The sequence below is a fragment of the Alternaria arborescens genome (genome assembly GCF_004154835.1).
Source record: "Alternaria arborescens strain FERA 675 chromosome Unknown contig_36, whole genome shotgun sequence".
Taxonomy (NCBI): Eukaryota; Fungi; Ascomycota; class Dothideomycetes; order Pleosporales; family Pleosporaceae; genus Alternaria; species Alternaria arborescens.
This window is the reverse complement of record NW_021167891.1, coordinates 1-27,895: the sequence shown is the minus strand read 5'-3', so window position 1 is coordinate 27,895 and position 27,895 is coordinate 1. Positions and strand designations below refer to the sequence as shown.

At 51.9% G+C, this 27,895-nt stretch overlaps 11 protein-coding genes across 11 annotated transcripts; 6 read left to right on the top strand and 5 right to left on the bottom strand.

Annotated features, from left to right (window-relative positions):
• Positions 1 to 63: 63 nt before the first annotated feature.
• Positions 64 to 4,522, top strand: AA0111_g10484 (hypothetical protein; the record flags this gene model as incomplete). Its single annotated transcript, XM_028644238.1, has 2 exons — positions 64 to 282; positions 335 to 4,522. 2 exons carry the CDS (start codon positions 64 to 66, stop codon positions 4,520 to 4,522), a joined length of 4,407 nt encoding a protein of 1,468 aa, XP_028501887.1.
• A 281-nt stretch (positions 4,523 to 4,803) lies between these two features.
• AA0111_g10483 (hypothetical protein) lies at positions 4,804 to 5,885 on the bottom strand (the record flags this gene model as incomplete). Its single annotated transcript, XM_028644237.1, has 2 exons — positions 4,804 to 5,189; positions 5,264 to 5,885. 2 exons carry the CDS (start codon positions 5,883 to 5,885, stop codon positions 4,804 to 4,806), a joined length of 1,008 nt encoding a protein of 335 aa, XP_028501916.1.
• Positions 5,886 to 6,606: 721 nt separating this feature from the next.
• Positions 6,607 to 8,522, bottom strand: AA0111_g10482 (hypothetical protein; the record flags this gene model as incomplete). Its single annotated transcript, XM_028644236.1, has 2 exons — positions 6,607 to 8,291; positions 8,339 to 8,522. The coding sequence occupies 2 exons, from the start codon at positions 8,520 to 8,522 to the stop codon at positions 6,607 to 6,609; spliced, it is 1,869 nt and encodes a 622-aa protein (XP_028501890.1).
• A 912-nt stretch (positions 8,523 to 9,434) lies between these two features.
• Positions 9,435 to 12,715, top strand: AA0111_g10481 (Nucleoporin; the record flags this gene model as incomplete). Its single annotated transcript, XM_028644235.1, has 2 exons — positions 9,435 to 11,726; positions 11,774 to 12,715. The coding sequence occupies 2 exons, from the start codon at positions 9,435 to 9,437 to the stop codon at positions 12,713 to 12,715; spliced, it is 3,234 nt and encodes a 1,077-aa protein (XP_028501892.1).
• Positions 12,716 to 13,204: 489 nt separating this feature from the next.
• AA0111_g10480 (hypothetical protein) lies at positions 13,205 to 14,327 on the top strand (the record flags this gene model as incomplete). The annotated part of the gene is made up of 3 exons (XM_028644234.1): positions 13,205 to 13,542; positions 13,656 to 14,123; positions 14,171 to 14,327. 3 exons carry the CDS (start codon positions 13,205 to 13,207, stop codon positions 14,325 to 14,327), a joined length of 963 nt encoding a protein of 320 aa, XP_028501891.1.
• A 295-nt stretch (positions 14,328 to 14,622) lies between these two features.
• AA0111_g10479 (hypothetical protein) lies at positions 14,623 to 15,636 on the bottom strand (the record flags this gene model as incomplete). Its single annotated transcript, XM_028644232.1, has 4 exons — positions 14,623 to 14,781; positions 14,835 to 15,011; positions 15,062 to 15,246; positions 15,603 to 15,636. 4 exons carry the CDS (start codon positions 15,634 to 15,636, stop codon positions 14,623 to 14,625), a joined length of 555 nt encoding a protein of 184 aa, XP_028501922.1.
• Positions 15,637 to 15,994: 358 nt separating this feature from the next.
• On the top strand, positions 15,995 to 17,489 carry AA0111_g10478 (hypothetical protein; the record flags this gene model as incomplete). The annotated part of the gene is made up of 3 exons (XM_028644231.1): positions 15,995 to 16,657; positions 16,713 to 16,924; positions 16,973 to 17,489. The coding sequence occupies 3 exons, from the start codon at positions 15,995 to 15,997 to the stop codon at positions 17,487 to 17,489; spliced, it is 1,392 nt and encodes a 463-aa protein (XP_028501923.1).
• Positions 17,490 to 18,568: 1,079 nt separating this feature from the next.
• On the bottom strand, positions 18,569 to 18,757 carry AA0111_g10477 (hypothetical protein; the record flags this gene model as incomplete). The annotated part of the gene is made up of 1 exon (XM_028644230.1): positions 18,569 to 18,757. The coding sequence occupies one exon, from the start codon at positions 18,755 to 18,757 to the stop codon at positions 18,569 to 18,571; it is 189 nt and encodes a 62-aa protein (XP_028501933.1).
• An 887-nt stretch (positions 18,758 to 19,644) lies between these two features.
• AA0111_g10476 (hypothetical protein) lies at positions 19,645 to 20,508 on the bottom strand (the record flags this gene model as incomplete). The annotated part of the gene is made up of 2 exons (XM_028644229.1): positions 19,645 to 20,272; positions 20,327 to 20,508. 2 exons carry the CDS (start codon positions 20,506 to 20,508, stop codon positions 19,645 to 19,647), a joined length of 810 nt encoding a protein of 269 aa, XP_028501934.1.
• A 2,803-nt stretch (positions 20,509 to 23,311) lies between these two features.
• Positions 23,312 to 24,628, top strand: AA0111_g10475 (hypothetical protein; the record flags this gene model as incomplete). The annotated part of the gene is made up of 3 exons (XM_028644228.1): positions 23,312 to 23,532; positions 23,580 to 23,825; positions 23,887 to 24,628. The coding sequence occupies 3 exons, from the start codon at positions 23,312 to 23,314 to the stop codon at positions 24,626 to 24,628; spliced, it is 1,209 nt and encodes a 402-aa protein (XP_028501920.1).
• Positions 24,629 to 25,074: 446 nt separating this feature from the next.
• Positions 25,075 to 27,372, top strand: AA0111_g10474 (hypothetical protein; the record flags this gene model as incomplete). Its single annotated transcript, XM_028644227.1, has 5 exons — positions 25,075 to 25,833; positions 25,884 to 25,960; positions 26,095 to 26,112; positions 26,163 to 27,041; positions 27,150 to 27,372. 5 exons carry the CDS (start codon positions 25,075 to 25,077, stop codon positions 27,370 to 27,372), a joined length of 1,956 nt encoding a protein of 651 aa, XP_028501921.1.
• Between the last annotated feature and the right edge of the window lie 523 nt (positions 27,373 to 27,895).

Below are 27,895 nucleotides of genomic sequence, written 5' to 3'. Positions count from 1 at the left end.
TCTACCACGACGAAAGCAAGACGCCGTACCCAACGACAACGCCCTCTGACAAATAACATAGTCATGGAGCATCAGGGCGCAGGTTTCGCCTTTGACACGACGAACATGGACTTCAGCAACATGTTCGCGACGCCACAACAACAGACGTTTACGCCAGCGGATAATACTTCTGGCTTCTTCTTCGCTGACGAGGGTATCGATACTACCGCATCATCTTTCATTGATCCGACTATATTCGACAACACCCCTCAGCAGAGCACATTTAACATGCAACATAGTCTTGTAAGCTTCTTGTTGGGCTTGCCGTATCGCATGCGTGCTAATAGTGTGGCAGACCTTGGATGACACCTCGGCGACCCCAGCATGGAATACGCAGCTCACTCCTGATATGCAACTCCAACATATCGCGAAATCATTCCCACCTACACCACTACAATCTTTTGATACCATGCCAACGCAGTTCAATACGCTTGGAAAGCGCCCACTCCAGCTTGATGTGCACGACTACCCTCAGTCGAAGCGTCACGCAAGCTTTGATTTCCCCTTGTTCCCCACACCCCCTGCGACAACCACGTCTAGCTGGAGCCTGGACCCTATCCCCTCCGTGGTAGCAGATGGGCTTCCAGATGAGGCAGCTGATGTCTGCGCGACATGGTTCAACAAATACAATGTACTGCCAAGTGACAGGCATATCGACTCTTTAAGCCAGCTCACTGGTGAGCCAGCAGATGCCATCCGAAGCTGGTTCAGTCAGCTCCTAAAGCAGGGTATGGGTGGCGGCCAGAGTGATTCAGCCTACAAGTCCCAGACAGCACTCATCCAACAAGAACAACAACAGAAGCAGCATGAATCCTTTTGGGATGACCACACATACCAGACAGAGCTTCCAGGAGCATACAATGTCTACGGAAGCGTTGCACAGCCAGCGCTTGGGGAGACGTCTTCTCCCGGCTCGTCACCCACTCGTGACAACACCACCGTCACCATACCAGTAGTCTCCACGCGAGGTAGCAAGAAGCGGTGCTGCCCTACCGAAGACCTTGAGTTGCTTGGTAGGGATCCTAGGAAAATCTACCAGTGTACCAGGAAGTGCGGCAAACGGTATGGCCGCAAGAACGACTGGAAGCGCAATGAAGAGGAAGGCTACCCATGTAAATCCTGGGTTTGCAGCCTGTGTACGATTGAGGGGGTTGAGAATGTCAAGCCATGTTATCGAAAGTACCACTTTGTCCAGCATTTCCGAAACATCCACCCCGAGATGAACCCTGAAGACTTCGACGATGCCAGTATAGTGATCTCCGAAACCGAATTCCCTCGTAGATGCGGATTTTGCCGACATCGCTTCGAATCCAGACAAGAACGTATAGATCACATCGCCGATCACTTCAAACAGGGCAAGTGCATGCTTGACTGGCGGGATGAGGAAGACAACGACAGTAACGATTCTGCGGACGATGACAATGACGACGGCCCAAGCGATGACGGCTTCGGTGGCAAACCTTCTCCTCAACCACCATTCGATCCACGTGGTGGTAGTGGCTCCAAATACTCTGGCAGCGGTGGCAGCGGTAGCGGTTCTACAGGCCCACCATCCTGCGGCGGATTCTTCCAATTCCAGCTCTCACAACTTGGTGAGAGCCAGTCGGATTGTGCGGACCAACATATCAAACCCACTATACTTTCGCCGAACATCTCTCAGTCATCGACCTCACTACATGAATCGAACAAGTCGGGCTCGCGCAGTGTGTCAACTGTTGCGGGCTCCCTGCGAGACGGCCGCATCAGAGCAGAGGAAGATGACGAGAGCGCTCTGGCCGGAGATGATGTCGCCCAACCCATAAAGAAGGAGCTTCCGATCTCATCCATGGATGATAGGACAGACAGTGTTTTGTTGGAGCATCCTCACTGGAAGCACTCTAGAGCCGACATAGCTGCTAGTACTGGGCGTTCGTCATCAGCATCTCCTGCCCACATAGTAAATGGAGAAGTCATGACTCCTGACATATCGCTCGACACGGGTACGACGATCGCCATACAAGACAACTTGTTGCAGAGAGCAACGGGTATTGGACGACCTCCTCTGTCATCCACGATGTCTCTCGCTGCCACCGGAGATCAAGAACGCACGACACACGACGAATCCCTGGACAAGTATACAACGACATCCACGCAGAACATTTTGACGGTTGGACACTCCAGAGGAACGATACAAGCTAGGAACGCGACCTTCCTTAGTGTCAAGCTGCTTGGCTCAGGAGGCTTCAGTACAGTCGACGAAGTCGTGCATCAACAAACGGGATTACACGTCAGTCGCAAGACACTCAAGAATCGTAACCAGACAGTGATCGAGGAGCTCAAGAAGGAAGTAAGCGTTCTTCAGAAGTTACGCCACCCTCATATCATTCGCATCATCGGGACCTACTCACGGGGCGACAAGATGTCCATGTTGCTCTCACCCGTTGCCGATACAACACTTGCAGTATGGCTCGAGCGATCAGCGGCGCAAAAGCCTGCCAATCTTTCAGAGACTATTGTCAGAATGTTTGGCTGTCTCGCATCGTCAGTAAGACATCTTCACGAGCAGCAAGTTAGGCATATGGACATCAAGCCTCAGAACATCTTGATCGTCGAAGGTGACCAAGAGTTCCCTCACGTAATACTCAGCGACTTCGGTGTCAGCTCCTCAGAAGAGATGAGTGACGACCAACACAAGCCGCTAACACGCCAATACATCGCACCTGAGGTATCCTTGGGCATTTCCCGCAAGAAGGCTGCTGATATCTGGAGTCTTGGTTGTGTCTTCGCGGAGATGGCATCCGTTCCGTTTAGTCAAGACAACATGGGATGGTTAGCCTTCCGCAAGGCTTTTAGTGGTCGTACTGGCAAGCACTATTGGCAGGATGTATCTGGTATACAAGACCAGCTCGCCGGGTTCCTTGCCGAGGCAAAGACCACGACAGAGCATACAGTGATCTGCACGCTTCAGAGCATGCTGAATGCTGATCCAGATGCACGACCAGATGCAGGAGCGTTGACTATGATCTTCACTCCGGCACCATGCTGTCTCAACTGGCCCAACGACAAGGCGACGTTCCCGGGCCCACAAGAAGAGCTTGATGGAGTAGACATGCTCAGTCACCAAGGCGACATCGATACCTACGACCATCCCCACCTTCACGGAACGAACGCCACAGAATCAAAAGCCAGCCTTGCGAATGCAAAGACTTGGCTAAGCGAATGTTCATGCACGCACGAAGCTTGTCGCCACATGGTCACACGCGATGCTGGCTCCCTACCCACACGTCTGATCGAGATCCTTTCGAATGGCCAAGATGGCACAGTCCGCGCGAAGGTTGTTCAGACTGACAGTATCGAATCCACTGCCGACAAGACAGAGTACGTGGCATTGAGTCACGTCTGGAGTCACATACAGCCACTACTCTCGAGCGATACACTATCGAGCATGCAAACTGAATTGCCACTACAAAAACTTCCGATTGCGATCGCAAAGGCAATTGCGGCAGTGCATGACTTGGGCTATAAATATTGTTGGCTAGATTCACTCTGTGTCGTACAAGACTCGGAAGAAGACAAGGAACGCGAATGCATAAGCATGGCGTCTACCTTCCGCAATGCGACACTGACAGTCGTACTTGACCATTCGGAAGACCCGGACCACAACTTCAACGATGAAGCTGTTGTCGAAGGCATGAGCAACAAGACCCATCTTGCGTCCTTACTCGGGTCAAGTACAAGCCAGAGTCCGACGTCAGGTCGACTACCTGCTTCTGCTCTGCTACCAGCTGGCATCCTGAATACGCCAAACTTTGGTTGGGATACACGTGCGTGGGCGCTACAAGACCGCCTCCTCAGTCGACGCTTCCTCCATTTGGGCGAACAGTTGTACTGGGAGTGCAACACCCTCAAGGCATCCGAAACTTTCCCTCGCGGTCTCTCAGCACTCGTCTGGGAGAAGATTCATACTGAATCTAGCAAAGACATGCAACCTGCCCTGATGGCCACTGCTAAGAATGACAAGAGCAAATGTCGTAACGATGCCCAGCTCATGCTGAACATTGACCCCGTCTCGATCTCGATCACGACGCCAGGAAAGATATGCTACGACAAGGATTACCTAGATATCCGGGAAGCCCACACTTCCGACGCTGTCTGCGCTAGATCTTTTGGGAGTACAACGGAACCGCAACGCACACTTCCGTCGGCGAGTCGTTTACGCGACTGCCAATGGCTGAGGAAACAAGGTGATGATATCGGACAAGGGACAGAAGCCGTACAAGCTACGTTGAAAGTCAACTCGACCCAAATGTCCGATCCAAAAGGCGACTTTTATCCTCCCTGTCGGAGGAGTGGAAGTCGTAGACTCAACAAAGCTTGTTTCCAGTCAAAGACACTTCCTGGACGGAACCCAGGCGGCGGCAATGGCAACGATGAAGGAGTGGAAGGAAATCTCATCGAGAGGTATCGGAGTGACGCAAATGCAAATGGGAATGGGATGGACTAGTTGGTGCGCTTTGTGGTAAGAAGTCGCTTTTCTTACTCGGTTATTGAGTTGAAGAACCTTCGTCTTTTCCCATGGCGCTTCAGGAGTATTTCTTTTAGTTTACATCAAACTTTACGATTGTTATTTCAGAATCAAGAATCAACATGTTGGATTCGACTATCTTGTCTTATACGCCATACCAAGTGAGCCTTCATCCTGAGCGGCTGAAGCAGTAATACAACTGTCTGAAGCTTCTACTCGTGCATACTACTGTAGTAACCTTCCACAACAACCTTGACCTCTCAAGCCTCTGGCCTGACCCTCCCCCTCCTCTCCCTCATGCTCTCCACTCTCCTCCTATCCTCCTCAAACTTCCTCTTCAATGCACCCTCAGCCTCCTTCCTGCGCTCCCGATTCTGGAAGCGATAGAAGTCATCAGTGGCCCTGTGATTCCTCTTCCTCTCATCCAACTCTGCTTTCTTCTTCTCTGCGTCTTCGATCCTCGCAGGCCCGACACGTCCGCCTCGCGTAACCGTCATGAAGCCATCTTCGTCAGGAACAGAGCGGGATGTTTTGCGGAGGCGATTCCTGGATGTTTCTAGCGCGTTGAACTGTGTGAGGTATGCGTTGAGGGAGGCTTGTAGTACGGAAGGAGTGGGGTAGAGGAGTGTGTTGTGTGACTTGTAGCCTGTTGATTTGTGAGATTAGCATGGCATTCATGCAAACCTAGCATGCCGAGTAAAGATATATGACAAGACTTACGCTCGACGCCCAACCCTTCACCTCCTTTCCACGCAATACTCTTGCCCTCTTTAACAGCTCTTGCCACCTCCTTGAGCGCTCCCCTTGCACTCTTCTTGTCCACAAAAACCACGACGGCGCCACTCCCACTCTTCCTCACCTCGGTATTCCATAATCGCGGTAGTGCACTCTCGGCATCTTCCACAACACCCTCTGCAATCACAGCCGCGTCGTCCATTCTCTTTCTCTTCTTCCCCCTCTTGTCACCTCCAGCGACATCGTCTTCGTTCGCAGTCGCAGATTTCTCAGTGTTCCTCCACCGCTTATGCATTGGTTGCGCAGGAACACTCGCGTCGAATTCCACGCGTTCGACCATGCTGCCGCCTAATTGTCCTTGGAATAGCGCGCGTATGCTGCGCTCGTCGGCATCTATGGGTATGTTTGCGATGAAGAGGCTGCGCTCATCGTCTGCGGTAGGGAGGCTGGGCGAGTGCGGTTTGATGTACACATAGTGTTTTGCGGAGTTTGAGGTAGCTGGTAGGCCGGAGAGGGTGGGTAGTGTGAGGGGGAGGACGGTGAAGTCTGCGATTGTTTTGGGTGGAGCTTTGGACTTCTTGGGTGCGGGGGACGCTGAGGGTGCCATGATGGCTTTGGCTCGTGGGTTGATTGCGACGGACAGCGCTGTGTGCTTGAGCAAGTCTCGCCTGGTATTTCCCCGAATGGACACGACCTGATACTCTACACAAGTCTAGGTCTGAGCGCGGTATCTTAGGGAGCGCTATTGCGAGAATCCGACGTAGAATTGTTGGTGTGGAAGTTTTCGCATGTGCCCGCGCAAGTCGAGCTCGTGGTGGAATTCCGGTCACGAAATTTTGGCAGGGATGTCACGGCCGCGTTAGCGTCGCAACCCGCCATGGACCGTAGTGTGACACAGGCAAACATTTAGAAACGTACTCTCTTCAGATTATGAGGTGATATTGATCTACGGTCGCTGTCGCTATATGGGCTAATGCATTGCTCAACGAATATAGCACTAAATACATACAAATGCTGAGGGACTATGCGCGAGCGAGGCAGATAAAGCAATAATGTGGATATCAATAGGAATCATAAGTCGTAACGACGGTGAGAGTTCATCTCCAATGAAAATGTACTGATCGACCGAGTATGCTTGCGTTTTAGCCAAGTCGAATAAGCAAGTGGCGAGACGCAGCAACCATGCGCTTGACATCGCAACGCCATCTTGTACGCGTAGTCTAGAGTGTTGTAGTCAGGGATGATGCTATCATCCTAGTCGATTATTGTCGCAGTAAGGAGCGGTGTGAAGAGAGGTGCAAGAGTTCCATAATAGCCAGTCTGGGCGCTCAGTTGAAACCGCCTGGAATGCTCTTCATCGGAGACTCCGGAAGTGAGTGGTAAGCATCATCCTTCTTCTCGTCATCAGGCGAAGGCTCATGCGAGTACTTTGGCTTGAGTCTGTTGCCGATCTGCTCCAGTCTGTTGTCCTCTACAGAAGACAAAGAAGAGGTCGAGTCACCGCGCATAAGCGAGGGGGTGGATTCCGGGCTATGCTTGGGTTTGGTCGGAGAGGGTACAGGGGATGCACCCTGGGTAGTGCTCAGCGACCCGTCCGAGTTTGTTGAGACACGGTTGCGGAAGGGGTTCCTGACAGGCAGGGCTGGAGCGACTGGTTTGGCAACTTGAACAACGCGTGCGTGGATGGCTTGGGGAGCAGCCGCCTGGTGAACCTCATAAACGACTGGCTCATCCTCAAAATCGTCGTCCTCATCGTCACTGCTGTCGTCGTCCTCAACCACTTCAGTAGCTGTTGAGTTGCGAGGAGAGCCGGTCGACTTTGAGTCAACAGCGCTATCAGTCTTCTTTGCAGCTGTGGGTGTTGCCTCTTCAATCTGCCTCTCGACACTCTTGGCTCGTGGCGGAGTGGCTTGCTCGACTCTAGTTTCGGGTACTTCTGCTATGGGAGGCGTGGGTAGACGTGCGATACTTGTTCGTGGCGGTAGTGTAGGGGGCGTCTTCCTGACGGTCGGCGGGGGTGGCGGTAGATCGTCAGTCTGTGTGCTCATATCGGCCGTTGGTGTCCGGGGCTCGAGCACGCCACTGATGGTGCTTGTTCGCCAACTTGAGCGTCGACTGCCGGCAAAGCTTGACCGATCCGTGCTTCTCCGGAATGTGGAGTTCCTGAAAGTGTTGTAAATCGGACTTGTTGGGCTCGGCTTGAATTCAAACTGCTCGCTTGTCGGCCGACTGTGTGTGCCTGCCTCCCTGATTTCTAGACCGGCTTCTTGTAGTGCCAGGACGCCATAGGGATCGGGATCGACGGCGTCTGGGATACCAAAAGTCTTGTCTTCGGGGCCTGTAACCTCAAAGTCTCCTGGCGTTGCCTCGTCTGGTATCAGGGACTCATCCACGTCGGTGTCGCCCTGAGCTGACTTGAGTGTTTCCATGAGCCTCCTTGTCTCATAAGGTGGATGCCGTACGTTTCCAGCCAATATGTCTTTGACTCCTATGCGTTCGCCGTAGAAGCGTTCGTTCTCGTCCGTTCGCTCGATTATGATGGTTCCGTCTAGCTGGAGACCAGCATAGAAGCCCCGCGATTTGATATATGTGAACAGTGGTGATTGACGCTTGTGGAGCTCCGTGTCGAGTATGCCACCGACACCGGCTGGGCCTGCGACTGCGCTGATTTCTCCTCCCAGAGTACAGCGGATGGACTGGAAAGCCTCCATTGCCTTGTCGGAGTTGATGACGATAACACAGTCGTAGATGTCCACGCCAACAAGGAAGCCTACGCCAACAGTGTGCATCATTATGCCAGAGGGTGGTGACCATGTTCCGTCTGCCTTGCGCGCAACCAATACGCCAGCTCCGCCTGATCCGGAGACCCAGAGGCCGCTGCGCATGGTTGTGAAGATGCAGAGACCTTTGGCATTCTTGATTACCTTGGAGGGTATCTTCTTGAGGACTCGTTGCTTGCCCTTGGGAACATCGGTGGTAATGGGCCGGTCTTCTTCTTGGTAGAATCCATCCTCTGTGACTGTGTTAGCGGTTGGCGGTGGGTATTGGGAATCGACATACTGCAGAAGCTTTTGAGGATCCTCGCAGCCTTGTCCGACTCGATGTCAAGCGTCGTAGGCCAGAAGGCTTCGGAGCCGACCTTGTTGGACAGGCGATTGACAGGCGCACCGAGCTTGTCAACCCAGTTGTAGACTTTGTCGAAGCCTTGCTTCGATTGTGTCTTGGCTGTTGACCACAGGGCCATGTTTTCGGGCTGTCGGTGTGTGCAGAAGCACTACGTCAGAGGTGGGCCAGAGTGCTATGAGTGCGGTGCCGTAGCATTACACATTAGAGATGTAGGGCATTCAAGTAGGACAACTCGTACGAAGAAAAGGCAAAGAGTAGGGTCAGCAGACGGAAGCAGCGGGAAAGGCAGTCTGGTAGGCCAGCGGGCTCCAACCGTTTTTGAGTCCCACTGTACGTCAGCTGTAGGCTAATGCTGGCGGAGGCTGGCGACGGCGCAGTCTAGCATCGGGTACCTTAATAATAACCCTGGACATGACCAAGTGGTTTGACCCCTGCCCATCACGACTCGATAGAAGAGTTAGTGACGGTGATGCGATATTGATTTACCAGAAACAGGACGTAGCGGGGTTGAACACGGGTGCTGGACACACCCATCACGGAGGCAGCACGTCGCCTGATTCGTCATGAGGATGCGCTTCCATGGCGCCACCAGGAACGAGCAGAAAAAACCAAAAGTCAAGACAAGCGCATCAAACTAGGCCATGCGTCGTGAATCAGGCGCACGTGTCGTGCAGTCTAGATAGCCGTGCGGGTCTGCAATCTACCGGAAAAAGAAGCAAGCACAGGCAGGTGCAGGGCTTCCCCCCGTCTTCACCTCGACGGCCGGAGAAGGGTTTCGCCGTGCTCCGGAGTCGACGCGCCAAGCCATGTCCCGACTAGGCGCGTCCATGGAGCTCGTCCAAAGTTTATGCTTTGCGACTGCGACAACAGCTGGACAAAGAGCTGCCCCAAGACTCTTACCCCTCAATAACCTACTGGGGCGCGTGTGAGGCGGAACGCTTGACGTGTGAAACAAAGCGCAAAAAATACTTTGGTTCTGGGTTCCTGGCAAGCCTGTCTCACCACGTAAAGTCGCGACAGCACGAGTGCAATGTTTCGTGGACCACCTTCCACACCCGGCCGCGATCACTACTACGACTACGACCGCCAACCTTCAACCACCCCCGCCGGCCCGCCGCCTCCAGACGAATCCCACTATCCCTCCTCCACACCTGCCGGCCCGCCGCCCGGCATGAACAACGGACTATTCGGCAACACACGCCCGACATTCAACCCGAATAGCCATGGCTACTCGACAAACTCGCTCTTTGACAGCTCGCCGCCCAAGCAAGGCCTTTTCGAAGGCATTGGAGCCGGCTCGATAGGCACTTCAACGTCCGGACGGCCTCCAGTACAACGAGGACGAATCACCTCCAGCCACTTTCAAGCGCCCACCAACGCACTCAACCGCGATGCACATGGCGAGTCAGATGAAGAATACACCGATGAGGAGGAAGATGAAGACGACCAAGACATGGACCACGACGAGGGCACCGACGAGGACGAGCCGCTCTCCCCACAGCGTCACAACAAAACACAAAACAGGTTCTCCCAATCTGTCGTCTCAAGAACAAGCGCTACCGACATGGAGCCAGGCCTTGTATTAGTGCGCTCCGGTGCAAAACAGACAAAATTCGACCTTCTGGCGCTCGCCAGGGGCCTTACATCCGACGCTCCTCAAGGCCGTTGGATGCCAACTGGCAAACAGAAGGTCCTGAACGAGGGTAATCACCTTATACTGGAGACGGAGCGCCTGGCTGAGAAGGTCCACGAGTCTCTTCACTCAGACTCGCCAGACAAGCGCACCGAAGTGCTCGGCACCGTCGCTCAGGAGTTGGTTGCAGTCTGGAAAGAGGAGACGAAGCCGCCTTCTAGACCACCTGTTATGTCTGACAATAGAACACCTTGGGTAAAACTCAATGGTAGCAAACTTGCCAGTCTTCTGCTCACCCTACACCACCCTCCACAGATCGGCCTGAACCAGCGGGCCTCCGCCCTTTCACTTGTGCCTGCGCGAACTGACTCGAGGCAATACACCCCCATTCCAAGGGTACTGCTCGACTGGCTGAATTATGCATTCCCCCTCGATGGTAATTCCGAGGTTGGACAAGTAGGCAAGGAAACAAACGGTTATTCGAGGCATCCTTCTTTCTGGGAGGCGATTCATGTTTCCATTGTTCGCGGCAACTTCTCGCAGACTATGAAGTTCCTGCAGGGTGCTCGACTCGAAAACGCTGAAACAGCCGAACGCGACGGACTAGGTACCACAGGATATAGCGGCACACATCTCCAATACGCGAACCACGCGGTACGTCAAGCAGTTGATCTTCTGCGTGAATGTCCGGCTATTGCATCCGAGGACTGGGACATCAAGGGACATGACTGGAGTATCTTCCGGCAGCGAGTACAGCAGGTATATGCCAGCTTAGAGGACTTTGCCGAGGGCGAGAGTGCAAACCGTCATTCCGTCTATCAACCTTTCCAGGCGGCACACTTTGGCATCTCGCAATCACAGGCAAGTTTCCAGCTTAGCGTGGCGAGTCGCAAAGCCGAGAGCAAAGTACCGTGGTCAGTGTACGAGAACCTGGGAATTGTTTATCGGCTCTTACTGGGCAACGAAGAAGAGATCCTTACCCTATCAGCTGATTGGATCGAAGCAGTTGTGGGTTTGGGTGTTTGGTGGAATGGGGAAGAGGACGACTCTGCACAAGGCAGCCTGGCGGCAAGCCGTCGCTCCATTATGCGGTCACAACGAGTTCGTCCTGTCGACGTGACTCCAGTTAAAGCGTATTGCCAACGGTTGTCCTCTGCGCTGGCAGCAGTCGTTCACAACAGTGACGACGACTTTGGTATCAATGCTACAGACCGCTTTGAAGTAGGCTTGGCATGTGCATTCGACGACAACATCGAGGGTGCTCTAGAAATCCTCCAGGTGCTGTCGCTTCCCATGGCCTGTGCAACTGCGGAGCTCGCCAGTGCAGGAGAGTGGTTCACAAGCGCGAAGGGCCTACTGGATCAGTTTGACCAGAGTGATCTAATGGTCCTGAGTTACAACGAACAGCAGAAGCCAAAAGGTCTGACAAAGGACGACTTGCTTGTTTCCTACTCACAACTCTTGACTGCCGTCGATGTACCCTTCACTTTTGATCATCAACTACCGGGTAAAGAAGGATGGGAGATTGCTGTACAAATTCTCGGCAGACTGGACGACGTCATTACAGCGAACGAACGCATTGAGCAGATATTAAACGACTTACCATTGGACTCCTCGGCCCGCGTCGACAAGATCACTCAGCTTTGCCACAATCTGGGCCTCTCGCAGCATGCTGTCACTATCGCCCAGGTAGGTCGTATCACAACATCTTATTGGATCCAGACTGACTGTTACAGAAATATGCCGACCATCTTCGCACGAATACTGAGAGTTATGGCGATACACTTCTTTACTATGCACGCGCCCACGACGCACAAAAGATTCAAGAAGTGCTACGTGTCTTGATCGCCCATTGCCTGATCAAATCAATTGCCTATCCGCCTCTAGACGAATTAGACGAGTCACTCAGCTCGCTCATCACCTCACCAAAGCAGACCCTAACAAAACTCGCAAGCCTAGACTCGGAAGCCGCTTCCCTCCTCTCGAATCACCTCAGCGGTTATGCGACCATTCGCAAATACTACGATCTGCGAGATGAAGGTGTGCTGCTAAAGGCCGGAGAGAAGCCAGCACACCGGCCCATGGCACGAAAACGAGCTGCAGCTAATGCACTCATGGTCATCATCGCCAGTGCAGCGTCTAGCATTCGTGGTGGGCTGTATGATCCAGAGATAGAAACTGTGGTTCAAGTCGATGTCCTACTACCTTTGCTGGGCGAGGCACTTGTCTTCGTCAACCAATCCAAGCGCACATTGACCCTCCGTCACTTATACGACCTCCTTGCCGCCATCGAGGACCTTGATACCGCACCAAGTATGATCCGAACACAATGCGAAGAAGTACTCACAACCACACTCTTCTCCGCACATGACGTCAACTCGTCACAACAACTGCCGAACCCGCACCAGCTCCTATCGAAATCTACATCCAATTTAACAACGGCGTCAAGCCAATATTCGCTCATTGGTTCGACCGATTTCGGCTCTGCAGATGGTCAGAGTACAGAGGGCTCAACAGTCTTTGTCAAGGGCGGACATGTAGACGATACCAAGCGTGGCTGGGATTGGCGAAAAGGCTTTCCCAAGGGTGCTAAGAGTGAAGACATCATTGCGGTGCTTAGGTTGGGGGTTGCGAGAGAAATTGGGAGAGCATTCGCAGAGGGTGAGGTCACTGCTTGAGGTGTCTGGTTGGGAGAAATGATACCATAATGTAATAGTAGAGCGTTCTTTGGCTTTGGCCATCAGGAGTTGATATTTGAACGTCAGTAGTCATCTCACGTTGACACGTGTGTATGATGATCATGTTTGAGCAATTGTCAAGCATTACTAAACGTCTCTCGCTACTCCTCCACTCACCAGATACGTCCCACAGTATGTTTGACTAATCGTATTGCATTTCACACAGACGTAACATGCTCACACCAATCGTCCTCCTCGTCTGCGAAACTTAGACATATGAAGTGAGCTAAGCCGCGCCGGAACCCACGCGTCGACGTCGAACACCGCCAACGCGTACCTCGGTTCCTCGTCTCCCCGCATCATGATTACCAGAAGCATGGCTACACGCTCCAGACAGCATGGGGTAAACGCGTATATACAACATGCTTTATAATAACGTCGTCTGCATCAAAAGATACCATTTACGACCATAAATCACCTCAGTAGATAATGGCACCCAAACAATCTGCCCGTCACACCCCGGACATCACGCTCCCAACCTCCTACAACACCCTCCCCTTCACCCAAATCACCACGCGCCACCATGAAAAAGAGCCCTCAATCATCATCCTTACACTCCACAGACCAGCCAATCACAATGCCTTTACCGACGTCATGCGCGCAGAAATCGAATCTGCGTACGGCATGTTCGACGTAGACGACCGTGTAAAATGCATCGTCGTAACAGGAAATGGGCGGATATTCTGTGCGGGTGCAGATTTAGATGATGGGTTCGGGGATGGCGTGCATGGTGAGGCGGCTGAAAAAGTGCAGGAGCATAGGGATGGGTATGTTGCTTCCTTTTGTTTTCCCTTCCCTTTTTTCCATGTAATGCGATGCGACGATGTGTGATCTGCCTAATAAACGAAAGACATCTGCTAACATACAACGCTCTCTCCAGAGGCGGACGCGTGACCCTAGCCATCCAACACTGCCGCAAACCCTCCATAGCCGCTCTCCAAGGTTCTGCAGTAGGCGTCGGCATCACCATGACGCTCCCCATGAATATACGCATAGCGTACGCCAATGCGAAGATCGGTTTCGTCTTCGCACGCCGTGGACTCATTATGGAAGCTGTTAGTTCGTTCTTCTTGCCCCGGTTGATTGGGCATAGTCGCGCGATGCAGGCAGTCACGACAGGTAGCACGTATCTTGCTAGCGACAAGATCTGGGGTGGTTTGTTTGCAGAGACGTGTGAGAAGGCCGAGCAAGTGCTGCCAAGGGCGCTTGAGGTGGCCGAGGACGTGGTGAGGAACACAAGTAGCGTGAGTACGTATTTGATGAAGGAGTTGATGTATAGGGATGTGGGAAGTCCTGAAGGTCAGCATTTGTTGGATAGTAGGGTAATCTATGAGCTGTTTGGGTCACCGTAAGTCTGTCGCAAAGTTAAGATCGAACAAAGCTAATTGGTAACAGGGATAACACCGAGGGTGTAAAGTCGTTTATGGAGAAGAGGCAGGCGAAGTTTACAGGAACGATGGATAATACCAATGTGACTGGGTATCCGTGGTGGATGCCATTGGACACTTTGAATAGGCCAAAGGTAGCGCCAACAGGAAGGCCAAAGATCTAGTCGCATATTAGGATACGAGCCAGCGTACAAAATGTACCGTTTAGTGTATTGGCATGACTTCATTGTCTATCGTCCTCAACCCACACAACTGCTGTTCGATGTCCCTGTCTGGCTCGCCTTCACGCGCGTAGCTAGCCAACGCCCTGTACTGCATCACGCGCACCGACGGCTCGAATGGAGGTATCAGGGATTTTCATTCGTTCCTAGTGTACTTCTTTTCGTGAAGCATGCATAACCGAGGGAAACCCATATCATCCCAACCCATCCAGACCGCACTCCGTAATGGAAAACACGCTTAGAAGAAAGTGGAAGGTCGGGTAGCGGAGAAGACCTTCTTGCCAGCCTTCTTGTTGATGCGGTGGGGCAGCGGGAACTTGAGGTTCTTGGTAAGGAGCTGCTTGATGTATGGTCGGCGGATGTCGTCGGCCTTCTCGACCTCAACGACCTTGAGAATCTAAACAAGATGTAAGTGGACTGATGAACACGGTAGAGTCGGTCTGATCTTACCTGAACCTGCCTGAAACGCGATCGGTGACGGGCGGCCATGTCCTGGTAGAGAGCATCGACGGCGGCGACGCGGGACATCTCGCGGTACTCCTTGTACATGTTGTGGGTGCCGGAGCGCGAGTCGTACTTGAGCCAGATACCGAAGTTCTTGACCTTCTGGGGCTTCTTCTCGTGGATCTAGACAAGTCAGTCTCTGACATTTCTATTTGGTGGATTATCCGACGTACCTGGTTTACGGAGACGATCTCACCGTTGGCCTTCTTGATCTTGCGGAGCTTGCCAAGGAAGTACCAGAACCGTGACTTGGCGACAACCTCGTTGGGCGCAAAGATGCGCATGCGGTAGATCTTAGGCGCGGGGTTGGCCTCTGAAGGCAGATGGCGGCCGATAATCTGGTATTCCTGGAAGCGTGCTGAAGCATCGTCAGTACTGCTTCAACCAAAGATAGTGCCCCCAATCCAGCAATTGCAACAGCCGTGGTCGGAGAGTTCGGGTGGGTTAGGCTGATCGAGTACGGTCGTGTTCGAATTTGTCGCATGCGAACGATTTCGCGTGCATTCGCTGCCATGGTCATGACTGTTGGGTGCCGTCAAACCGCCCACGATGCCTGCACACACTACTGCTGCTCCTTCCCAGTCGGTTTCAAACTCGTGTTGTCGTGTGTCGTCATGGCGAGAGGTGTTCAAGGTCGCGCTGGCCTTGTTCGAAAATTCCATCGGCTGCGATTGCTGGACGGGACGATCTTGCGGAGAAGAGAAAATTGCTTACCCATCTGCGAATGGTTAGCAAGCGATGTTGGCATGAGCTGGCGACGTCGACTGACCTTGATTGTGCTGTGAGGTTAGTACCTTGGGTTGAGAAGTTCAGTCAGGTCGTCTCTATCGTGGACACACAAGCGAATTCGACACCAGCTTGTGGGCGCTAGCTGAGCAGGGACCCACAACAACTTGGCGGCAGGCGCGAGGGTCATCGGCGAACAAACAGCCCAAACACCGACATGCCAACACCAAGAGCATCATCAAACACGCACCAGCTGGTTTACTGCAAACATAGTCTGCAACATGTCCAAGGGTTAAGTACACCAGCTGAAGTCGCGAAACCCTTCTGATCAACGCGACAATCGACGTTTGATTTCTGCACTCGTACGCCCACGCACGACCATGCAAGCCGCACTTGAGCCTTTCCACGAGGCATATGCCAGTGGTCTGGCGCAACCCGTCGCAGACTTCCTCAGTCCAGTTGCTCCTGCACATGATCCCGGCCGGCTGTACGACTTCTACCGCGCTTCCAGCGACGACAAGATTGAGGGCGATGTTCGATATGCGCTCAAATACAACAAGAACACACGCATGACCAACAAGGAGGCTGGCGCGTGGATTGACATCATTGCTGCTTACTGGCGCGCTGTCAGAGACATTATCAAGACTGACGAAGCAGCGAACCAAGGCAGGCTCAATGCGAATCACTACGTGGCTGTGTACGATGCATGGAAGGACTTGACAAGCAGCTTCATCAAGCACATCAGCGCTGGACTACTTCCACCATGGGCCATCTTCACCCTATACTTCACTGCGAATCATCTTAGGAAGATAGCAATCAGAGCGGACGAGCAGTTGGCCAAGTCGAAACCAGCAACTCTCAATACTGGCTACTCGGACGATATCGTAAGCACAGCCCCGCAGAATCAGAAGCTTGAAGAAGCTGCGCGAGTCTTCAACAGGATATTTGCTCTTTGTCTTGGTGACAGGAACCCAGACATGTCAGAATCGCGAAAGTGGGGTGTATACTGCATAGCCAACCTTCAGTTTAAGACATACTTCAAGGTAAGACATATCCTAGTCCGCATTGTGTAACAATCGCTAACACGTATGCAACTAGTTAAAAGCCATAAGCCTGTCTAAAAACGTCGTGCGATCCATCGAAGCACAATCTGATTTACCTACATTCGAACTGTACCCGCGAGCGCATAGAGTCACATACAGATATTATCTGGGAGTACTAGCATTCCTACAAGAGGATTATGCCAAAGCGGAAAGCAGCTTGCAACAAGCATGGGAATCTTGCTGGTCGAAGTCGCAGAAGAACAAATCGTGAGTTCGAACAATCTAACGCGGGTGGTCATGAAGCTAAAAACACAGGCTCATTCTTACATACCTCATACCCTGTCGCCTGATCACCCAACACAAGATTCCTACGGCTAGTCTTCTCGCTGAGGCGCCTCGTCTAGAACGCATCTTTGGCCCCCTCGTATCATGCATAAAGCGAGGCGACCTCACAGGCTTTGACAAAGCCCTAGCGGATGGCGAGCCCGAGTTTGTCAGACGGCGCATCTTCCTCACTCTAGAGCGGAGCCGGGACATCGCCTTGCGCAACCTTCTCCGAAAGGTATACCTAGCTGGTGGCTTCGACGATCTCAAGGAAGGACAAACGGAGAAGGACCGGATACGGAAGTCGCGAGTACCACTAGCGAACTTTGCCGCCGCACTCAGGATGGGCATTGCAGGCGAAGGCAGCGGCCAAGCCGTCGAGGACGATGAGGTTGAATGCTTATTGGCAAACCAGATCTACAAGGTGCGCATACCATGTCTGCAACGTTGGGCTCTACTCCACATTTCTGCAGGTCTTATCCAGTGTCGAGGCTACCTCGTCACGTAGACCACATCGCATCTTGAACCCACTTGGCTAACCCAGATTGCAGGGTCTCATGAAGGGGTACATCTCGCGCGAACACGGCATGGTAGTGATGAACAAGAAGGGGGCATTTCCAGGGACAGGGGTCTGATGCCTAAACACATTTTCGTACTGGATATCCCCTACAGGACTCAACCCATCAATCAACCGTGGTTGCATACCGCGACACGTCACTATCCAAGCTGGGAACGCGCATACACGTTTGCCTGTGTAAGAGGCCTCAACGCGCACATAATCACGCCATGACGTACCACACCATCGCGGCAAAGAAAAAACTTATCAAGAGCACCAATTCAATACAAGCTACCGATGTACCTCAAACTCTGCTACCCTGGTAGTTTCTGTATCTGACCTAAACCCTCGCTTGCACGGTTCGTGAGACAAGCCGGCTCTTCGTGTGCGGCCAGTCACTGTTGTAGGAACCACAAGCCGCGTTCCCGCACAGACATGCTGTCGCCCTATCAGCTGATATCGCGTTGCAGACCCCGCCCACACCCAACGCCAGTCCGCCCTAGTAATCGTCGCGCCATTTGTGCTACCTGCCCGACGCGACCCAGGGCGACTTTTTGCTGTCGTCCCCGCTTCAGCGTGCAACGATGGTGGTTCTTGGCGCATGTGAATGTCGGCAGAGGTACTATGACTGTACCTACCGACAGTATCGGTACCACGCCTCGCCGTATGAAAGTGTGGGTAAGCTTTCGAGGAGAGGAGTCAGCGGAAAACGATCGTCGGTGTTCCCTCGGGTATGCAGGTTATCGTGTTCCTCCTTGCCTCAACGATGCATCTGGTCCTCCTCCATCCATGTTACTCCGTCTTCGGGCACCGTTATCGTTTACCTAGACATTGCATGCCGTTTCCCATTCCGTTGGTATAGTTGCTGCCTGACTGGCGTAGTGAGCAGCGTTTCCTAGTCCCATGCACCCCAGCTCATAGCTCATTGCTCGCTTTGCGCTCCTCGCTTCCTGCTCCTTGTTGCCGTTTGCAGCCCGCATGTTTTACTTCTATTATAGCGGCGTATCAAGGCTGCATGTGCTTCGTTCCACCTAGAGCGACTCGACAATTTGTCTTACCCCGCGGATCAGATTGTGCGCTACTTTGCTAGCGATATTGCCTTTTGTCTTGCTGTTCTTCTTGTGGTTCTGGTGGTACTTGCGATACTGTTTGGGCACTTTCTTCCCGCCGGCGCGTTTTGCACTGATGGCTTGGACGGAGTGCGGGGGTGGGCGTTCCATTGTTATGTGCTAGATTGTTTGGGTCGTATTGTGTGGTGTATCGTATAATAAGCAAATATTTAGTGAATTATGTATGTATGTGTGTCTTCGAAATGATCATGGGTTTGCTGGACACCTGTACTTGTGCTCTGTGATATTGTCGGCTTGAATACACCAGAAATCTTTCCCGGTTATATATCTAGGGTCTGTTAAAGTGTGAATGGAATGTTGATGCCGAGTTGCCGGCCAATGATATCAGCCAAGCGAGGGTGGAGACGGAGGAGGGCTGAGTATCAAGAGTTGGAACATAGAGTGGGAGGCCTAACGAATCGCTGCGCTATATCACATTGTTGACCGAAGACTTTGTATTGGTATTCTAATGTCTGAGTTTCATTCATTGTGTTACCAAATGCTATCATTAATTGGGTTGAACAGGTTATAAGATCGACGACCATATCTTGTTACAATTTAGTGCAGCCCTGCTGCAAAAAAGGATACCTCAGACGCGAAATATAGAGACTAAGAGGAAAATAAACGCAGAATAACCGAGTGACGATGGTCACCCACGATAATTTTGTGTCTTGAGAGTCAAACCGATGTGACGAAGGCCTGCATATCGAGGCAACTTCAAGGCCAATGCAGAAGGCGCGAAAGTCAAATGAAACCCAACCTAGGCGAAGAGATAAGTATAGTAGTACAACAGTGGCGTGAGTGAGTGCCAGAAAGGTATGTTCAAACTGTAACGCCATGCAGGATCAAGACCGTAACCGAAGAAGAGCCCAGTAAAGAGATGAGGCATAGCCGCGAGGCTCAAACGGAAAGTGTATGTACAAGAAGAGCAAGAAAAGACAGACAAGTGAAATCATTAGTCGGACCCAAGGAAGTGAGGCTGCTGTAAGCGGAAAGCTTCAGCGGATTGAAGGTGATGATAGGTCGTCCATGTGGTTAACCATGGCAACGAACAAGTCGAAGAAGAGCTTGCCACCGTTCTCCATCTCGTTCTGCATAGTGCCGCTGCGCTTGAAGGTGTGTCTGGCTCGGATGATGAGCGCGAGGTAGTGTGCACGGAGCTTCGAATCGTTGTCAGGAGTGTTGGCGTAGGCATAACGGGCAGATGTCAGAATAGTCGAGCACTGGATGCCTGACTGGAGACCTTGCTTCTTCAACGCAAGCTTTTTTAGTTCTTGTAACCCGTACTTGTCAGCTTGACAGTAAATGATGGTATCTTTCAGTATCGGTCCGACCGAGGACTGGACGACAGCTTCATGTGTATTGTTGGTGTTGCCGCCATCTTCAAGATTCCAGCTGTTCCGTTTCTTGTCGTACTCCATGCGCGGGTAGTAGTCACCCTTGTAGAGATACTCAAGAATCGATGAGAAGACTTCAGGTTCTTCGTCAGGTAGGTCGATGCGCTTGTTGGTAGTCTGAAAGAACTGGCCGCTACAGAGGGTTTGAAACCAAGGAGAGTGAGATAGGACATCTTCGTGCGCTGCGAAGAGTCGCTGTTCGCGGCCGACGGATATGGTGATGATGGCACTGATGGAAAGATTAGCAAAGTCGCTTGGGTTGGTCGGGAATGGATGTACTCACCTTCCTAGCGACGGCGATGTTTGATTCGATTGCGGCGATGATGCCTGGGCATGTTGTGCTAGCCTCTCTACTCTCCTCGGCGAATCCCTGAACGAGGGGTTCTTCTTGTGTGATTTAGACTTGGTTGCGCGATGTTTCGAAAAGCTGCCTTCCTGGTGACGTGTGCGGTTTGATGAGAACATGATGGGATATAAAGAGTGTGGTACTGTGCGGAGAGATGTTGTTGATACTTATATGTGCAGTGTGTAGGCAGCAAGCATACGAAACTGAGTAGGCAAGTAGACGACTTGAAAAGAACCTTAGGCAGATGCGTCGTAGGGCAAATGAGACAGTAGCACGCAAGTACTAGGCGACTGCAGCCGTGTATATATACTTGACTCCTCACGGGAGGCCACTATCTGGCCCTCGGCCAGGGTGAGGGTGAATGGACACGCGGATTGGACGCGTCCACGAACCTAACACGTAAACGCGATATCACATGTTCCGCTTTTCCTTTTCCAGCATTAAGAGTCAGGACGGCTGAGCCCCCGGACCTAGACCAAGTAACAATTGTGCAAGGTTGTGAAACAAGGGCGGGAACAAAGAAGGCTGATAGCGCTAGTTGGGCGCCGGTGGGTTGGCGTGGTCCTCGAACCGCAAGTAACTAGACATGTTAGAGACGAGCCAGCGAGAGCTGAGGATCGATACTCGCGATGTCTCATCCCATGCTTCTGCTAGAGATATCACCAGCCTCGGCGGCATTATGAGATGACTGGTCGCAATTTTTGCGCAGGGCTTAATGCCTGCAGCTTGCAGCTTGTGTCGGGAAGGTGGACGCTTTGGCCAGGCACCCAAGAAAGTTTGAGGAAAAGCAATCGACGCCGCCGCCGAGCAACAGCCAGCATCGGCTCATCGCTTGCATCTGCGAATCAATGGAAGGCGGCCGTCCACCGGAGGCCCTCTCTAGAGCCCGTTTTCCGTTCCCCTGAGGGGCGAATGCCGCGTTGAAGGACCGAAACCTAGTCAGAAAGGCGTGGCGCGAGACTATGATCCGGTTCCGCGCAATAATGGGATTCGCGGCTGGCAAAAGTGAGGTCAGCGACCATGACACGGTGCCTGGTGCCGTGAAATTGTGCGTTGCTGATCAATAACCCTCAGACGCGAGGGGTGTATGAGTGGAGCGCGTTCAGGCATTCACAATGGAATCGCCCCCTCGACGCGTCCTCACGTGTTCCACTCAAACCCGCATCTGGTTTGGCGCATAACGCTACCAGGGAACCCAACGGCTCTGCAGTTTCACCACGTCCGCAATCATCATAATGGACGGCAGCAACACCTAGTATAACCTGTCGCATCGATTGTGACGTATCGGATATGCAGCAGAGCCCCCCCCCCTTATTATGCAGCTCTCCATCCTCGGTGGCGTAGTTTCTTGCTTTGAGCTGGTCTTTTTTGTCGGCTTTCAGGAACGCTGGCAGACACTGCATTGTCAACCAGGTCATCATCCACGAAGACTGGCTGCCAGTTAGATAAGTTGTTTTTTATTTTGTCCATTTTCAAGCCCGTCTGCCTTCAAATCGATGGCACCATATTCCAACAGCGCATACAACACTTCTGGACGGCGCGAACTCAATATGGATAGGCCTCGGGTTCTGCTGCGATCCCTTCGTCTGTTAGCATTTGCTCTCCATCTATTTACTCCGTTGTCTTTTTCGACTTGGAATGATGGGCAAGCATGAGGAATCTCACTCTCATGACCAATTGACTGGAATGCCAAGGACCTTTCCTGGAGACCAGCCAAGCTCGTTTGTTCACTCAAACATCACATTTCTTTAGACCAAAGAAAACACTCACCAGATTTGTTGAGCCATTTGGAGCCATTTTCGGATGCGACATACGTCTTATACCGGACTGATGAGTCGTCCCTGTTCGTTGCTTCCTTGGTTCTATCTCAAACAGGCGTTGTGTCACACAATTCGCAAGATATATTAAATTCATTGTCAGCATGTACTCCTAACAAGCGCCATGCGTCTTCTTAGACGCCAGCACTACCGAAGAACTTGCTGCGCTGGGTAACACATGAGATATCGCGCTTCCCCTCCTGACCGACTCCCTGTAGTGTTGCGACGCAGGTGACGAAGTCCACCATCTTCAATATACTGGCCCACAATCAATGTTGATGTGTTGCAGTTTCATTCAAGAGTACTCGAGCTTGGCAAATGCCGCTTGCGCCCGGCAGAATCCCACCGACCGCCAGGGGTGCCATAGCCGGTATTACACGTCCGATATTGTCCAGTAGGGGCTCTTTTGTTTGTAAGAGATGAATAATGACGACGATCTTCGCCGCTGGTACTTGCACACAGCTGCAACCGACCACGAGAAACAGACTCTTTGGCTTGATCAATGGGACTCCAGATGGCAGCATTCATTTTAATTGTATAGAAATGACCGGATACTATGACACTTGGGACCACCAAAGTGTAGGAGCTTCTCCTCGTAGCTCATATTCACGGAGAATGTGAGCTCAGGATGAATTGGAGCTGAGATCATGGCCCCAGTTCCGCGCTATGCGTTGCATACGCAATGATGCTGACTGCCTTGTCTGGACTGCCGCTCAGTAGCGCGGCCAGATGCAACTCAAGCCTTAGAGTCTTCCAGAGATTGATACCAAGACACTCGGGACCTTCATGGATGCCGCGCTGCAGATCTCATGAACTGAACTGGAAAACTCGTGAGATCGATGGTAAAGATGGCGGGCTATCCTTACCTCAACGGCGTTTTTTTAGGTGCATGTGTCGAACGTCAAGGATGCTCATTACAAGGAACCTTTGAAGAATCACGCGCCACACCGGGCAACATGTTGGGCGGCCATCTAATTAGATGACCCAGCAAGTGCAGTAGTATGGCAGTCACTACCAGCCTGCATTGGAGAGGGAAGCTAGCCATGTGTACTTAGTATAAGAGCTCTGGAGATCCGCACTCAGCTGAATCGTCACAGCTTGATCAATGGCTGGCACCGCGGTTGTCAAGGCCCTTGTGGCATCTTTGCTTCTGGGTTCAGGCGCTTCATCGTCTCCTTTAGTTAAGAGACAAACCACGCTCACGCTTGATGGTGTACAGGAGCAGGCCCTTGCTAATGCGTACAAGGTACTGGATGGGACTCTATCGGATGGCTTGAACAGGTCCACGTCATGTAACAAAGACACTGTTGCTGTACGCAAAGAATTGTAAGTACTTCTGGAAATGATTCGACGTACGCGTTAACACATGATAGCGGCGATCTCACTAAAGAGGAGCGGAAGGCATATACAACAGCCGTAAATTGTATTTTAAAGGCTCCATCAAAGCTTCCTGCCGGTCAATACCCGGGCGCAAAGTCTCGCTACGATGATTTTGTAGTCGTCCACATGAATATGACGCCATCCGTTCATGCCACCGCAAACTTCATGCACTGGCATCGCTACTACATATGGGCGTATGAAACAGCGCTTCGCATGGAATGCGGCTACGAAGGCTACCAGTATGTGTCAATCTACGAGGTTTATACGAAGTGAACACTAACCTAATATCTCTTATCACAGACCCTACTGGAACTGGGCAAAGTATAAGGACTTGGTCAACAGCCCTATCTTCAACGGCGATGAGTGGAGCATGGGTGGCAACGGCGATCCAATTGGCCCACACGCTGGCATGAGTGTAGGACCGGGACAAACGCTTCCAGGCGGTCCAGGCGGTGGTTGCATATCTAAAGGTCCTTTTACCAACCTGACAATCCGTCTCGGTCCCATAGCATCCACCATGGACCCCAAGCTAAACATCAAGCCCAATCCGCGTGCTGATGGCTTCGGTGACAATCCTCGCTGCCACCGTCGTGACGTGAGTAACTTCTTCACAGAAAGTTACTTGCGGCCTCAGGATCTCCTATCCCACATCACCAGCAACAAAGCCATCGGTACCTTCCAAGATTCTCTCCAGGCCAGCAATACCAACAACCTTGCTGTGCTTCACATTGCTGGTCATTTCAGCATATGGGGCGACCCTGGCGGTGATGTGTACGTGAGCCCTGCTGAACCAGCCTTCTGGCTGCACCACAGCCAGCTCGATAGACACTGGTGGATGTGGGCCATGTATCAGGAGAAGGAGATCAAGTCTCGGACGAGTATGTACGAAGGCGGCACTCATTGGCTGATACCCAACAGTCCTAGAGGTAAATCGACAGATGAGCAGGAGCTGAACGTTGCAGCTCCACCGGGCAAGAATCATCTTGAAAGCAATCAGTTTTTTTCTACTACAGCGGGGCCGCTGTGCTATGTATATGCTTAGAAAAATCAAGGACCTTACTCGCATGTCTGAACGACTTGCCAACTTAGCTATCATGTGCTGATCAGTATTGCGTCTTAATATAATTTGATTCTGTTTTCGCACCATTTCTGCGCTTTCGTACGGGTCCAGGTGTCGTTTTGGTGTTTCCAATATCTAAATCTGCCCTCGGCTGCTATTATCAGTCCCAAGAGCGATACCTCCTACCTTGACCATGTTCGAGAGACGGGATACTCTTGCCTCTCTTGCCCAATCGAGAAGGTAAAAAAAGTCCAGGTATTCACTTGTCGCGTAAGCAGACACACGTGATGACGGGATTCTAGCGCGACACGCTACCGGTAGATCATCCAGTTTGAGAAGCGACGGATGACATCGGTGGTCTTGTTTCACCCACCCACCACCCCGCCACATCGAGAACTGCCGGTACCAATGCATCAACAGTCACGAAGATGGCGACCCCGCAAGCGAAACGTCGCCGGCTAAATGAAGCCACCAAGACGCTCCAGAAGCCGTTCAAATCGCCGTTCCGCACGCCCTTGAAGCCTAGCATAGGAGACGATCCGCCATCCTCAGATCCGCCTGAGCTACACACTCCTGCCCGCAAGGCCGCGGAGACAAACGTCAACACTGCCAGGAATATCGCTCCTGCGAGCCATTATGCACAGCACTCAACCACCGCTGAGCCTTCTACACGACCACTGCCAACGCCGGCAACGTCCAAGGTGACAGCACGTGTTTCGAAAACTCTCGTCTCACGGCCAAACACAACCACACCTTTGCGGCTCGCTTCAAAGAAGACAGCATCGAAACCCTCAGTCGCACGCGAGATCATGCAACTCCGCAATGAGATCCAGATGCTTACACAAGCTCAGACCCTCGCTACCTCTACAAAAGATGACGACTTGGTTATGCTAATAGATAAATGGCGCACAGCGAGTCGTGCAGCTGCCGAAGAGTTGTTTGGAAGTACTCGAGACAGAGTCAATAGAATGGGTGGGGTAGGCGCGTGGAAGGAACGTGAGAAGGAATCAAAAGAACGGCAGATGCAATGGGATAAGGAAGAGATGGAGGCAGAGCGAGAGAAGATGGAAAAAGCCAAAGAGAGCGGAGATGTCTCGGAAGAAGAGTATGATCGGTATGCTGAGATGGACTCGGAGAGAGAGAAGGGAGATGAGGAGGAGGAGACATTCAAGTGCGCAGACGACGATGTGAGTACGCTGAGACAGTTGTGAATCTATTATTACTGACAGGGAGCCAGTCGTTTACGATGGACATGATGCTCAAAACACTCAACATAGACCTCAAGCTCATCGGTTACAACAAGGAAGCGCAAAGGTGGGATGGATGACATTGAAGAATTAAGAGCACCATCCGGTATATTCCCGGCTCGTACCTCGAGTTTGACAGACCCCACCTATACAAGACTTGAACTTGCCCTGTCCATGGAACAGACATAGGCATCATGATAGAACTACACGATACAAACTGTACGTCATCTTTCACAGCTATTGTTGTGCGGAGTAACTTACTATGTTAGGATGAATGTTCACGGCGATACCCTTACCAGCGACAGAGTTTGTCAACACCTAATGCAGATCTCTACGAATGTTGAACGATGCCATGCCTGTGACGTCATTCTTACTCCACACAGTACTACTACACTACTAGCATTACTAATGTTCACGCGCTACGACGGCCATCGTGTTCCTCCAAGTACTCTTGATAACCCAATTCCCAACCTTTCATACCAATCCAATCATCTTCCTAAACAACCTATCCGTTCCAGATTCCCACTCCCATCACCAACCATGTCACTCAAAGGCCAAACCGTCCTCATCACAGGTGCATCAATGGGCATCGGCGCAGCCATAGCCCAGCGTTTAGCCGCCGAAGACGCAACACTCATCCTCTTCGCCCGCTCAGGCGACAAGCTAAAAGCCTTGTCCGACTCTCTCAAAGCCAAGCACTCGAACCTAAAAATATTCCTATCTGTCGTCGACGTCCAAGACCACACCTCCCTCAGCACTGCCATCTCACATATAGTCCAACAAGTCTCACACATTGACGTTTTGATCAACAACGCTGGTCTTGCCATTGGTGCGCCCTCCAAGTTCCCCGACCTCCAAATACAGGACATCATTACTATGACGAACACTAATATCAATGGATACATGTTTGCTGCATACGCCGCATTGAATGAGGGAAAGATGAAAGAGAGGGGCAAGGGCACGATTCTCAATGTCACTAGTACAACGGGGTTGGAGGTGCCGCCATTCCCGGGTGAGGCGGTGTATCATGCTAGTAAAGCTTGTCAGGAGGCTTTCACCAACGTGCTAAGGACGGAGTTGGTGGGCACAGATATCAAGGTGCTTGCGTTACGACCAGGGGTTGTGGCGACGAATTTCCATGAACAGCGGTATGTCGTACATCTCTTCTCGTACATGGTGTGGATCTCGTACATGCTGTTTCCGTGCTCTACCGCTTTTGATCCTGCCGTGGAACTTTGAACTGACAAGGAGTTTAGTGTTGGATACGACAAGGAGAGCTATGACACTTTCATGACCGGCTTCGAGCCTCTTGTTGCTCCTGACGTTGCGGAAGCGGCTGCTTTCATGCTAAGCCAGAAGGATCGGGTTAGCGTGAAAGCGTTGGATGTAGTGCCTACTGCACAGCGGAGTTTACAGGTGTTTGATCGGGAGTGGAATAGTAGAGACAAGGCGAGGAATGAGGAGACGATGAAAAATTGAAAAAGCGTGAGACCGGCGATGGGTATCATTAAGCAGGTTTAAGCTGGATACAATATGCGTAGAGCTTCATAGGTGAACGAGACTTGCATAGAGACGCTACATAAGTACCGAGACATAAAAGAGGTGTGGACCTCCTATATTGGTGAACATGACACACTACAGTTCGCTATCGCGGTACGTGAGAAATGTACATCGATTCATATCACATAACACCACCACCTCTTCTCCCATAAATCCCCTCATAGACGTAGCAAAGCCAGATCGCTGCAAATTCATCACAGCTTCTCTGCATCGTTGATGCCACCGTTTGTGATGATATATGTTGCTTCCTTCTCCGGCATGTCTGAAGCGATGCGTTAGCAGATATATGATCAAATAGCGATGCATGCTGACAGCGTTTCCAACGGGACGTAATACTGTACGGTTGAAGCTATCGTGAGGTACGTACGGATCGATTTCTGGTGTTGTACGTACTGTAGGTCCAAAAAAAGCTCTAAGTACGGGCCGTAACCGTAGTACGTTC